The sequence below is a fragment of the Lepidochelys kempii genome, chromosome 10, assembly GCF_965140265.1.
Source record: "Lepidochelys kempii isolate rLepKem1 chromosome 10, rLepKem1.hap2, whole genome shotgun sequence".
Lineage (NCBI taxonomy): Eukaryota > Metazoa > Chordata > Testudines > Cheloniidae > Lepidochelys > Lepidochelys kempii.
In genome coordinates, this window is record NC_133265.1 from 38,816,722 (window position 1) to 38,829,029 (window position 12,308).

At 46.1% G+C, this 12,308-nt stretch overlaps 1 protein-coding gene across 1 annotated transcript; it reads right to left on the minus strand.

Moving 5' to 3' along the window:
• Positions 1–4,819: 4,819 nt before the first annotated feature.
• Positions 4,820–9,474, minus strand: MRPS34 (mitochondrial ribosomal protein S34). The gene is made up of 3 exons (XM_073363013.1): positions 9,061–9,474; positions 8,100–8,142; positions 4,820–6,215 (listed from the first exon to the last, which is right to left on the minus strand). The coding sequence occupies exons 1-3, from the start codon at positions 9,376–9,378 to the stop codon at positions 5,932–5,934; spliced, it is 645 nt and encodes a 214-aa protein (XP_073219114.1). The 5' UTR covers positions 9,379–9,474; the 3' UTR covers positions 4,820–5,931.
• Positions 9,475–12,308: the final 2,834 nt, after the last annotated feature.

Here is a 12,308-nt window from a genome sequence, read left to right on the forward strand (position 1 = left end):
ATCTGACTTTGGCACACCTTGGAGACTAACAAATTTATTTGAGCATAAGCTTTCGTGGGCTACAGCCCACTTCATCGGATGCATAGAATGGAACATATAGTAAGAAGATATTTATACATACAGAGAACGTGAAAAGGTGGAAGTACCCATACCAAGAGTAAGAGGCTAATTAATTAAGAGGAGCTATTATCAGCGGGGGGAAAAAACCTTACAGTTGGTATGGGTACTTCCACCTTTTCATGTTCTCTGTATGTATAAATATCTTCTTACTATATGTTCCATTCTATGCATCCGATGAAGTGGGCTGTAGCCCACAAAAGCTTATGCTCAAATAAATTTGTTAGTCTCTAAGGTGCCACAAGTACTCCTGTTCTTTTTGCGGATACAGACTAACACGGCTGCTACTCTGAAACCTGAAAAAGTATAATATTTGAAAAGTATGAACATAGACTAGCTTCCTTATACAGCTATTGTTTTTATGACAATGTCAGTGCATTCGTTTCAGTGATGTTGGCCAACCTAATAATTTCACATTATGATTTGTAAGCAAAGTCTAAATGAGCTCTCCCTGACAGCTAGTGATGAGCTGGGGGCTGGGGGAAAGGTTTCAGGACTAGATTGTATTTACATTCACACCTAATCTAGGTATACAGCAAACAGAGCTGTGTTGCCCAAGTGATATATTTTGGCTGGGGTTGGGTTACAAATCACTTGAATGTGGGTGGTGGGGGCTAATTAAATGTTATTATTCTTATTGTATGAGTAAAGGGCAGTAGAACTGTACTTAGCCTGTGCTGATGGAGGGCATCAAGAGAGAAGGTGGGGACAGGTGTTTTGCTTGATGGTCTGCCTGAGTCACAAGTACTATTTGACCTGCCCCTCTCCACTGTTTAAAGACAGAGCTGATTAGGCTCCATAGATAGTCTTTTGTTTTGTTAAGTGACCACTACAGTTGAAATCACTGATAATCAGGTCTAAGTGCTGAGACCTGCTGTGGGACAGTGTTTCTGTGGAAGAGACGGCCCAGTGTGCGCTAGCAGTGAAGTTCCCCCACTGAGAGCTCAGCTGAAATCACTGAGAGCTGGGTGGAACCTCAAGAGACCAACTCACAGAGGTCACAGTGGCAGGTGGCAGCAGAAGGTGACGGCGCAGGGCCATTGGCAACAGATCAATGGAGTGAAAGGTGGCACAATGAACAACAGTGTCCAGAGTGAACAGTGAGCAGCTGGAGGACTGAGCAAGGTGCCTTCTTGCCCCCCACCTGGGTGGTGAACTCATGTGAAAGCACCTCTGAGTCTCCACCGGGTCTCCACCAAGTACAACACCAGTGAGTGTTAATGAACCTGTTAAGAATCCTGGAGACACAACACACTTCATGCAAACACACATGGCTGTGCCATCATACTTTCTATTTAAGCAAGAGATACCACACACTACAAACTGGAGCCCAATGTTAAATGCATTGTCACTTGTTCATCCTGAAGTTGAACACTGGTTCCGAACAAGACCAGCAAATGCTCACTATCTTTCTGCAAGAAACTCAACTGACTGGCTAGAAGCATATTGTGCAACAGTGAAAGACACAACAGTTGAAAAACTGAAGAACTCTCTCACCACATTCAAAAAATTTGCATACATGGCTGATGAATGCACCGATGCAAATGGGCATCAAGTATTAAATCATTGTGTATGTAATCCTGATGTCCATGGTAGGCCAATAGATTCATTTCTAGATGTTCAAGTTAGAGAGAACACATCGGCTGCATCTGTGACAACCCACATCTTAGAAGAGTTAAATGCTTCTCAGTTGGACCCCAAACAGATGGCTGCTTGTGCATTTAATGGAGCTGCAAACTTCTCTGGAAGACATGGTGGACAAGCTTTGCTCAGAGAAAAGTGTAACCCTAATCTCTCCTATACATACTGCAGAGGCCATCTACTCCAACAAGCGCTAATACGAGCTGCAGACTCTTCAAAAGTCATTTTAAAAGCTACAAATTTAATATCTTTGTTATATTCTTTTTTCAACAAAAAATATAGAAAATACACTGGAAAATATAGAAGATACACTGGGACTGAAGTTCAAATTAGTCCAACCTGGGAAAGCCTTCTGTCTTTCTCATAAGCGATCCTTGGCTGTTGTCTTGTTACTCCAGCCATTATTACTGGCTTTGGAAAGTATCAACCAAGATGGGATGGATCTAAGTAGTGAGGCTGGTGGATTACTTTTGCTACTACGGTCAGAGAAGACTGTTGCCATTCTCCATCTTGTAAGTCTACTGTTGAACCCACTTGGGTCATTAAACAATGCCATTCAGGGATCTGCTACAACAGCAGTAGATCTTTGATCCAAATGTAGCTTCTACTGCTGGACAATCAGAGAGCTATCCATTGAAAAACTACTGGAAGAAGCAAAAACTTAAGTCCAGAAGTTGACTAATGAAGGCATTTATATTGAATCCTTAAGTGAAGAGGACAAGAAGTGTTTGTTAAGACAACTGAAAAAGTACAGACTTGATTCTTAAAAATCTACAACAGCGACTTCTAGATTCAACTCACCTCTACATAGCTTTTACAGATCCCTCTCCTGTAAAACACAGACAGTTGAGTGGAGTGAGGCACTACCAGCAATGGGGCTGCCATGTGCTCAGGACAGAATAGAGTATTTGAACACAGAGTGGTATATCATACGACAAATGAATGAAGATTTGACTTAAACTTCTTTTTTATCATCACTAGTGGCTTGACCCGATCTTTGTGCTATGTTTTCTGGGATGAAAGAAGTAGGAATTCATCTCTTGCTACTCCCAGTCACAATAGCTACAGTTGAGCATTCTTTTTCATCACTGAATAGAATTTTGTGTTCTGAAAGAAGTCACCTTCTGCCTGATCATGTGAATGAACTAAAGAGCATATCAATTGAAGGAATGGAAGTACCGGACACACAAGAAGCCACCAAAGATGAACGCATTGCATTCAAGAAGTTCATTAATAGAGTTGTGCAAAATTATAACAAGAAACCAAGAAGAATGTAGATGTAGTGCTTCATAGAAGGCTTGAGTAGCCAACTTTAAGTTGTGTGATGATTTTAAAACATGAGTTAAATCTAATAAAATGGTCATGAAACATTTTTCAGTTTTTACTATGGTGCCATACAGCCCACCTTCACCCTCACAGTCTCACCCCCACCTTTCAATTCCTGGGGAAAATACTGCCTCCGTTCCTCCCAAGCTCCCTCAACCTCACTCACTTTCACTGGGCTAGGGCAGGGGGTTGGGGTGCGGGAGGGGTGAGGGCTCCAGCTGGGGGTGTGGGCTCTTGGGTGGGGCCAGAAATGAGGAGTTCCAGGTGCAGAAGGGGGCTCCAGGTGCAGGCTCTGGGGTGGGACCAGGGATTAGGGGTTTGGGGTGTAGAAGGGAGCTCTGGGCTGGGGCCAAGGGGTTTGGGGGCTCAGGATTGGGTGGGGGTGCAGGCTCTGGGGTGGGGCCAGGGATGAGTGGTTTGGGGTGCAGGAGGGGGCTCAGGGCTGGGGCAGGGGGTTGGGGTGTGGGCTCAGAGCTGGAGTGCAGACTCTGGGAGGGAGTTTAGGGTTCAGGAGGGGGTTCCAACCTGGGGCAGGGGGTTGGGGTGTGGGAGGGGGTGAGGCCTCCGGCTGGGGGTGTGGGGTTGCGCCGGGAATGAAGGGTTTGGGGTGCAGAAGGGGGTTCAGGGCTGAGGCAGGGGGTTGCAATGCAGGAGCAGGTGTGGGCTAAGGGCTGGAGTGAAGACTCTGGCAGGGACTTAGGGTATGGCAGGGGCTTCTGGCCTGGGGCAGGAGGGGGTGAGGGCTTCAGCTGGGGGTGTGGACTCTGGGGTGGGGCCAGGGATGAGGGGTTTTGGGTGCAGGAAGGGGGTCAAGGTTGAGGCAGGGAGTTGGGGTGCAGGCTAAGGGCTGAAGGTTGGGGTGTGGACTCTGGGAGGGAGTTAGGGTGCGGGAGGGTTTCGACCTGGGGCAGGGGATTGGCGTGGGGGGTATGGGCTCCGGCCCAGTGGTGCTTACCTTAGGTGGCTCCCAGTAGGTGGCGCAGCGGGGCTAAGGCAGGCTCCCTGTCTTTCCTAGCTCGGCTTGGCTCTCAGAAGCAGCCACCATGTCTAGGTCTAGGGGCCAGGGGGCTCTGTGCACTGCCCATGCCCCCAGCTTCCCTGATCACCCCTCTGCCTAGGGGCTGCAGGGACATGCCAGCTTCTTCCAGGAGCTGCGCAGAGCCAGGGCAGGCAGGGAGTCTGCCTTAGCCCCACTGACTGGACTTTTAACGGCTTAGTCAGCAATGCTGACCAGAGCCGCCAGGGTCCCTTTTCGACCGGGCACTACACAATGGGCACTACACAATGGGAATGGTTTGATCCAGGTCACAGCAAAAGAGCTTTCCAGCAAGTAGATATAAAAGGGGGATGGAGCGCAGAATGCCATCATGGGGGCTCAGTATCCCTACAACACCACACCTGGAATCACCTGAGGAAAAAAGACTAGGAAATAATTGTCTCAGATTGAGGGAGAGGTGGACCAGGTGTTAAACCTGTATACTGGCCAGATTTAACCAGGGCAGGACGGTACTGATCTGGGGTCCCAAGCTGGGAAGCTGGTGGTTAGAGAGTCTGCATGTAATTGCAGCTGGGTGTGTCCCTACCTCTATGAATGCTGGTGAAAGTGCTGGCTAGGGGGCTTTGCAGCTTGTCACAGCAGTACAGGAGGGAGCCCAGGCAGTGGGTCACGGGGCTCAGTGATTCCCGAGTACAGGTGAACCCATCCACATGCCCCTTTTTTTGTTGTGAAGAAAAATGTTACTGACATTTCTTTATTGTACCACCAGTACCACATAAGATAACAGAAAATGATTGTAAAAATCTAATATATTTATCATCATTTATGTTATTGGTTTAAATATATCCACTTTGCTCTTCTTGGTTGGTTTCTAGCAAGTTTTAGGGCTGAAGTCTGATGGCCTAAAATGCTGCAAACACTGCAGGGGGAGGGTCTAAGAGTAGTTTTGTTCTCATAAGTGACTCCAAAAATAGGATCGGGGCATTCCATGTTTATTGTCTCTGACTTCCATGGCAAAGTGCTCCCACTGAAGCAAATGGTAGCTTGCCACTGACTTCAAAAGGAGTTGGAACTTTTACTCAGTTTACAAGAAAAAAAGATGGGTTCTTCTTTCCCACTGCCAACTTGGCAAACAATGTGGTATCATAAAGTTAAGTTGGGTTCTCTCCATTTTGCCTGTCAACTTCACAATCCTGGCTGAAGTGAGTGGTATTTATAGGCTTGGTTCGGGTGCAGCTGAGGTGATGCCTTTATGTGTCAAGGCAAAGGATTCTAAAATTGGAATTTAATTAACACTTCTGCTGATGGTCCACAAGACAGACTAGAATCCAACTCATGTCCTTGCAACTGTGCTACAGGGATAACAGATGTAAAAAAGAAATAAACATGTATTTACTGAAGTCATTCGACGGGTAGCAAGGTCTATAGATAAAGAAGGTGCCATTTTTAGAGTCATTCTTCTGACCATTATTGTGTTTTAAATTAATTGTGGGGCTAAACTATGACAGTGTCCTTTCAAAAAGAGTCTCATTTGTGGTCTTCCTGCACAGAAGGATGGTAGCTGTCATTGGGACCTGGACACCAGGAGGCATACATCAGGAGAATAGGCAGGGAACCAAAAGGGAGGACACTCTGCAAACAAAAGATTGCAAGAAATCCTGAGTGTTGCTACATCTTTCTGAATATATGAGAAAGTCGCACACCGCATGTGCACGGTACTGAGAAACCAAGGTATAGAAGTGGGCATGTTGCTTATGGTCCTGTTCTTCATTAAGGAGATTGTATGAGCTGTCAACACACAGAGTATTAGAGAGCGTTTCAGAAGCTCCATCACACTCAGCTCTAGACCTTCACACTGGTGTCCCCTTAGCTTTTTTCTGATTTTGAAAGTAGTCCTTTGTGAAGGAGATGATTTTCTCCAGATCAATCAGTGGTTCCTCTGTGTTAAGGTTTCCTTCCTTCTGCCTTTGCGCAAGGATCATGGCTCGGAGTAGAGGGGGGTATGGCACACACTGAATGGTTTCCATGCACACTGGAGTACATTTCTTGAAGGCCTCCTCTTCGTGTTTGGGCACCATCCTCCAGTCATGATACATCACCTTGTCAATCTCTTTCACTTCATTATATGTCTTGCCTAAGGAAAGATGAGGATGAATAGGTAAATAATGCTATGAACAACAAATCCCATATTGGTGACTATGCCAGTGCAATGTCTCTAATACTTCAGCTGGCCATAGCACTGGATATTTTATGGTAGTTACACTATCTCCTAAACTACACACTCCCACTACAGGTTGTATAGCAAGTAACACAGTCAACTGACTGACAGAACATCTGGATAGTAGTCCTGACTTTGCTGTTGACCACTTCTGTTAGCTTGAACAAGTCATTTCACCTCTCTCTGATTTAGTTTCCATATCTATAAAATAAAGAAAATTCTTCACTGCGTTACAGGGATGTTGAATTCATTAATGTTTATAAAACACTTTGAGATCCTTGAATTAAAGACTAGAAGTGAAAAATTTTATTAAATAAATTATAAACCTCATACATGGTCTAAAACAGCTTTCAAAAAGTGGGGAATTTCCCCTCTTCATCTTAATGAAGTACTCATTCTGAACCCTAATGATGCAACTTAAAGGACAACATTGCTATTTCATTATTGATTTTACCAGGAACATTCAGCTAGCATGTTTATCCACTGTTTTTAGTTATTATAGAAGTTAGAAATGGAAGAGACCTGATTTGTCATAGACTCCATTTCTTTGCCAACACAAATTGTTCACTATGGTATAGTCTCCAGGGTTTTCTTCAAGCTAGTTTTAAATGACGAGAGTAATTGGACTTAGAATCATAGACTATCAGGGTTAGAAGGGACCTCAGGAGGTCATCTAGTCCAACCCCCTGCTCAAAGCAGGACCAATCCCCAACTAAATCATCCCAGCCAGGGCTTTGTCAAGCCTGACCTTAAAAACCTCTAAGGAAGGAGATTCTACCACCTCCCTAGGTAACGCATTCCAGTGCTTCACCATCATCCTAGTGAAAATGTTTTTCCTAATATCCAACCTAAACGTCCCCCACTGCAACTTGAGACCATTACTCCTTGTTCTATCATCTGCTACCTGAGAACAGTCTACATCCATCCTCTTTAGAATCCCCTTTCAGGTAGTTGAAAGCAGCTATCAAATCCCCCCTCATTCTTCTCTTCTGCAGAGTAAATAATCCCAGTTCCCTCAGCCTCTCCTCATAAGTCATGTACTCCAGTCCCCCAATCATTTTTGTTGCCCTCCGCTGGATGCTTTCCAATTTTTCCACATCCTTCTTGTAGTGTGGGTCCCAAAACTGGACACACTACTCCAGATGAGGCCTCACCAATGTCGAACAGAGGGGAACGATCACGTCCCTTGATCTGCTGGCAATGCTTCTACTTATACAGCCGAAAATGCCGTTAGCCTTCTTGGCAACAAGGACACACTGTTGACTCATATCCAGCTTCTCATCCACTGTAACCCCTAGGTCCTTTTCTGCAGAACTGCTGCCTAGCCATTCGGTCTCTAGTCTGTAGCAGTGCATGGGATTCTTCCGTCCTAAGTGCAGCACTCTGCTCTTGTCCTTGTTGAACATCATCAGATTTCTTTTGGCCCAACCCTCTAATTTGTCTAGGTCCCCCTGTATCCTATCCCTACCCTCTAGCGTATCTACCACTCCTCCCAGTTTAGTGTCATCCACAAACTTGCTGAGGGTGGAGTCCACGCCATCCTCCAGATCATTAATGAAGGTATTGAACAAAAAGCTATTGACTTCTACCATTTTCCTTGTAAAATTATTCCACAGTGGACTAGATCAAACTGTTAGGAAGTTTTCCTTTTCTTAATTTCATCCAATTAGCAAGGTGAGTGGCAAGACTGCTGAGTGGCAAGAAAGCCACCACCTTTTTCCTCCCATGTCAGTTCCTGTCCCTATCCATTAACTTTTTTCTCTAATCCTGCTTGAGAGTCATACACCAAGCTCTATTTACCTCTGAATGTCAGGTATCCCCAGGCTTTCCCATGATCCAAAGTCTGCAAAGGAAACAAACACAAATTTGCTCTGATCAGTTGAAGAACTATTCCCATTCACAAGAAGGACAAACTCATTTTACAGTCTTATTACTCATGATCTACAAAAAGTGAGTCCTACACCTGGGACCTGAATAACTGCTAATCGTGGCCACTACTATCCTTCTAGAATACTTTGCAAATGCCATTAGACAATCCCTGCAATGAATTTTGTGATGAAAAATGCAGCATAATGTGTCTCAATACTATATACTGCCTACTATCAGCCCTGTAATGACTCCATGTGCCACCATTAAGGTCCTGATCCTTATGTTCATGCATAATCTGTATTACAAATACTAATCAGTGTTCTGAACTCTGAAACATAGTGGCTCAGACTGATACCATTGTTTCTACAGTGCTCAGGCACTGTCATACCCTCCCTCAGGCCTTCCTAAATTGTAGGTTTTCATTACATGGTGCCTGCTCTGAATCCATGACCTGGTGCTTCCTGGGGCACGCATGACGAGAGGAGATTCAAGCGTTTGAATATGGAGTTGCGATATAAGAGAGGCAACAGGGTTGCACAATGGTGTTTTCACAAAAAGAAAAGGAGTACTTGTGGCACCTTAGAGACTAACCAATTTATCTGAGCATAAGCTTTAGTGAGCTACAGCTCACTTCATCAGATGCATGAAAGCTTATGCTCAAATAAATTGGTTAGTCTCTAAGGTGCCACAAGTACTCCTTTTCTTTTTGCAAATACAGACTAACACAGCTGTTACTCTGAAACAATGGTGTTTTGAGATCCAGCTTTCAGGAGAGCAGGTCTCACTGGAAGGCCTCATTTCCACCGTCCTTGTCTCTATCTATGGTGCCTGTTATCACAGTACAGTATCTGAGTGCCTTCAAACCTCAACGCCAACAGTCAAGGGCTCTCACCTCAGCTGTGTAGTCCACCCTGACCTTGGTAACGACCCAGTAGCAGGGCTCGTCATACTGCCAGAGCCAATACTTGCGGGTGACCATGCGGCCGATGCCAAAGAGCCGCAGCTGGCAAAGCAGCGTGAAGAGGCGGTTCTCGTTCTTCACATCCTCCCAGGCCAGCACGGGCAGGCGTTTGTTCGTGAAGGGTCGGATCATGGTCTCGTAATCCAGGGCGAACCGCTGGGAGTCTCGGGGACGGTTCTTCAGTGCCCGATACTCACGAATCTTCTTGGCCATGGCGGCGATTGGGCGGTACAGCTTCTTACGAGCCATGGCAGTGGCAGCTCACGGGCCAGCCGGCAGGCTCAGCACAGACGGCACCAGAGAGATGCTGATGCTACTGCCCCCCCCCCCCCAGTCCCCTCTTCCTCCTCCCCCTTCTTTCTTTTCTCCCCTCGGGCACCAAGCTCCCCAGCCCGGACTAGTTCCCAACGCACGATCCCTCACACGAGTCTCTGCCGCCCTAGGGCGGTGCACCACCCTAACCCGGAACTTCCCGTAGCAATGGAAACACAGCCGCCGTCAGCTCCCCCGGAAGCGCTCGGCTGCTCAGCCGGGGGGCGCGCTCCTTGGGCTAGGGCAGAGCCGGGCTGCTGTACGGAGAGGAACGTTCCTGCTGCACCGGGGAGCGGGGGACTGGTTGAAGCGGCGCGCTACAGCTGGTGCCTAGATCTGTCTGAGTTGGGAAGCGGAGTCCAGGAAGGGGGACCAAGGAGAAGGGGGCTCCCTCCGTGGGAAGGGGTGGATAGGGGGATGTATGTCTGGGCGGGAGGTGGTGGGAGTCTGGGTACATGGGTGAACGGGTTCCCGCCGCCCGCCCTTAGGCTGCCCGAGGACCCTGTTTGGGAGGAGCTGGCAAGCAGTGGGCCCCACCTCGAGCCAGAGCTCTTCCGACGCCCAGTCTCCTTGCGGGCAGTGTCCCCGAGGCTCTGCATAGCCCTGTGCGTCTCAGAGCGGACACGGCTCAGATATGCCCCAGATCTGTGTTTGGCGCTTATTGGCACCACTTCAGGCTATTTTCAGTCGTAATTCTAGTTTCTAAAAATGATCTTTCCCTTGAATATTGTAATGTGAATTGAGCACTTGTGACAGGTGCTTAATGCCAGGCCTGGACGCTACAGGAGCATTGCCTGTGATTTTATTGCAGAGTTTCACAATATGTGGTGTTTTTCTTAAAGCTCTAGAACCTGGGGTGATGGGAGAATCTCAGCTTTCCTTTTATTTAAAAAAGAAATGTCTTACCCTTGTGATTACAGATTAAAAACTTGAAAATATGACCTGAATGCATTCTGTATGATCAAAAACCACGAAGAAAAGGTTTCAGAGTAACAGCCGTGTTAGTCTGTATTCACAAAAAGAAAAGGAGTACTTGTGGCACCTTAGAGACTAACCAATTTATTTGAGCATCAGCTTTCATGAGCTACAGCTCACTTCATCGGATGTGTCACTCTCCCTAGCACATACAAAAGTTTTTTTCCCAAAAATTAGGTATGTAGCACATCTTCAAAGGGTTTACCATTACTATTAACGTCTTTGTCTTCACCCATAAATGGAGTAGCAAAAGGCACAAGATTAACAGCCAATTTATGACAAACAGACGCTGTTCACGCAGTTTGGCTTGTTCAGTGTCTATTGCATTTCCCAATCCCTTTGTGTACCCCAGTGGGTGGTCAGATACAGATTCTCCTGCCTCTTTGGAGAAGGTTCTCAATTCAGGCATGTTTCAGAGTAGCAGCCGTGTTAGTCTGTATCCGCAAAAAGAAAAGGAGTACTTGTGGCACCTTAAAGACTAACAAATTTATTTGAGCATAAGCTTTCGTGAGCTACAGCTCACTTCATCGGATGCATGCAGTGGAAAATACAGTAGGGCGATTTTATATACACAGAGAACACGAAACAATGGGTGTTACCATATACACTGTAACGAGAGTGATCAGGTAAGGTGAGCTATTACCAGCAGGAGAGAGAGAGAGAGAGAAAAAAAACCTTTTGTAGTAATAATCAAGATGGGCCATTTCCAGCAATTGACAAGAACGTGTGAGGAGCAGTTGAGGGCGGGGGGGAAACATGGGGAAATAGTTTTACTTTGTGTATTTACACATCCACTCCCAGTCTTTATTCAAGCCTAATTTAATGGTGTCCAGTTTGCAAATTAATTCCAATTCAGCAGTCTCTCATTGGAGTCTGTTGTTGAAGTTTTTTTGTTGTAATATTGCGACTTTTAGGTCTGTAATCGAGTGACCAGAAAGATTGAAGTGTTCTCCGACTGGTTTTTGAATTTTATAATTCTTGATGTCTGATTTGTGTCCATTTATTCTTTTACGTAGAGACTGTCCAGTTTGGCCAATGTACGTGACAGAGGGGCATTGCTGGCACATGATGGCATATATAACATTGGTAGATGTGCAGGTGAACAAGCCTCTGATAGTGTGGCTGATGTGATTAGGCCCTATGATGGTGTCCCCTGAATAGATGTGTGGACACAGTTAGCAACAGGCTTTGTTGGAAGGATAGATTCCTGGGTTAGTGTTTTTGTTTTTCTCTCCTGCTGGTAATAGCTCACCTTACCTGATCACTCTCGTTACAGTGTGTATGGTAACACCCATTGTTTCATGTTCTCTGTGTATATAAAATTGCCCTACTGTATTTTCCACTGCATGCATCCGATGAAGTGAGCTGTAGCTCACGAAAGCTTATGCTCAAATAAATTCAGGCATGTGTTTGAGGTTTTGGCAAGGAAAGGGTTCACTGCAACCATGCCTGCCCTTGGCCCCTCCCTCTGGAATCTCTTTGTATTGGGCCCCACCCCCTTGTGAAGCTTCCCAAATGCAAAATTTTTCTCCCCCTGCCTTGAAGAGATAGTGTTATCTGTTACAAGTGTAGCGAGAACAACATCTTTCAATGGAGTTGTCAGGGTTCCCTCCCCACTCTGAACTCTGGGGTATAGATGTGGGGACCCGCATGAAAGAACCCCTAAGCTTATTTCCACCAGGTTAGGTTAAGACTTCCCAAGGCACAGATCCTTTCCTTGTCCTTGGACGGTATTGCTGCCACCACCAAGTGATTTAGGCAAAGATTCAGGAAAAGGGCCACTTGGAGTCCCCATTTCCCCAGAATAGTCCCCCAAACCCCTTCACCCCCTTTCCTGGGGAGGCTTGAGAATAATATACCAACCAATGCCTTTAATAAAAGTACAGACCAGA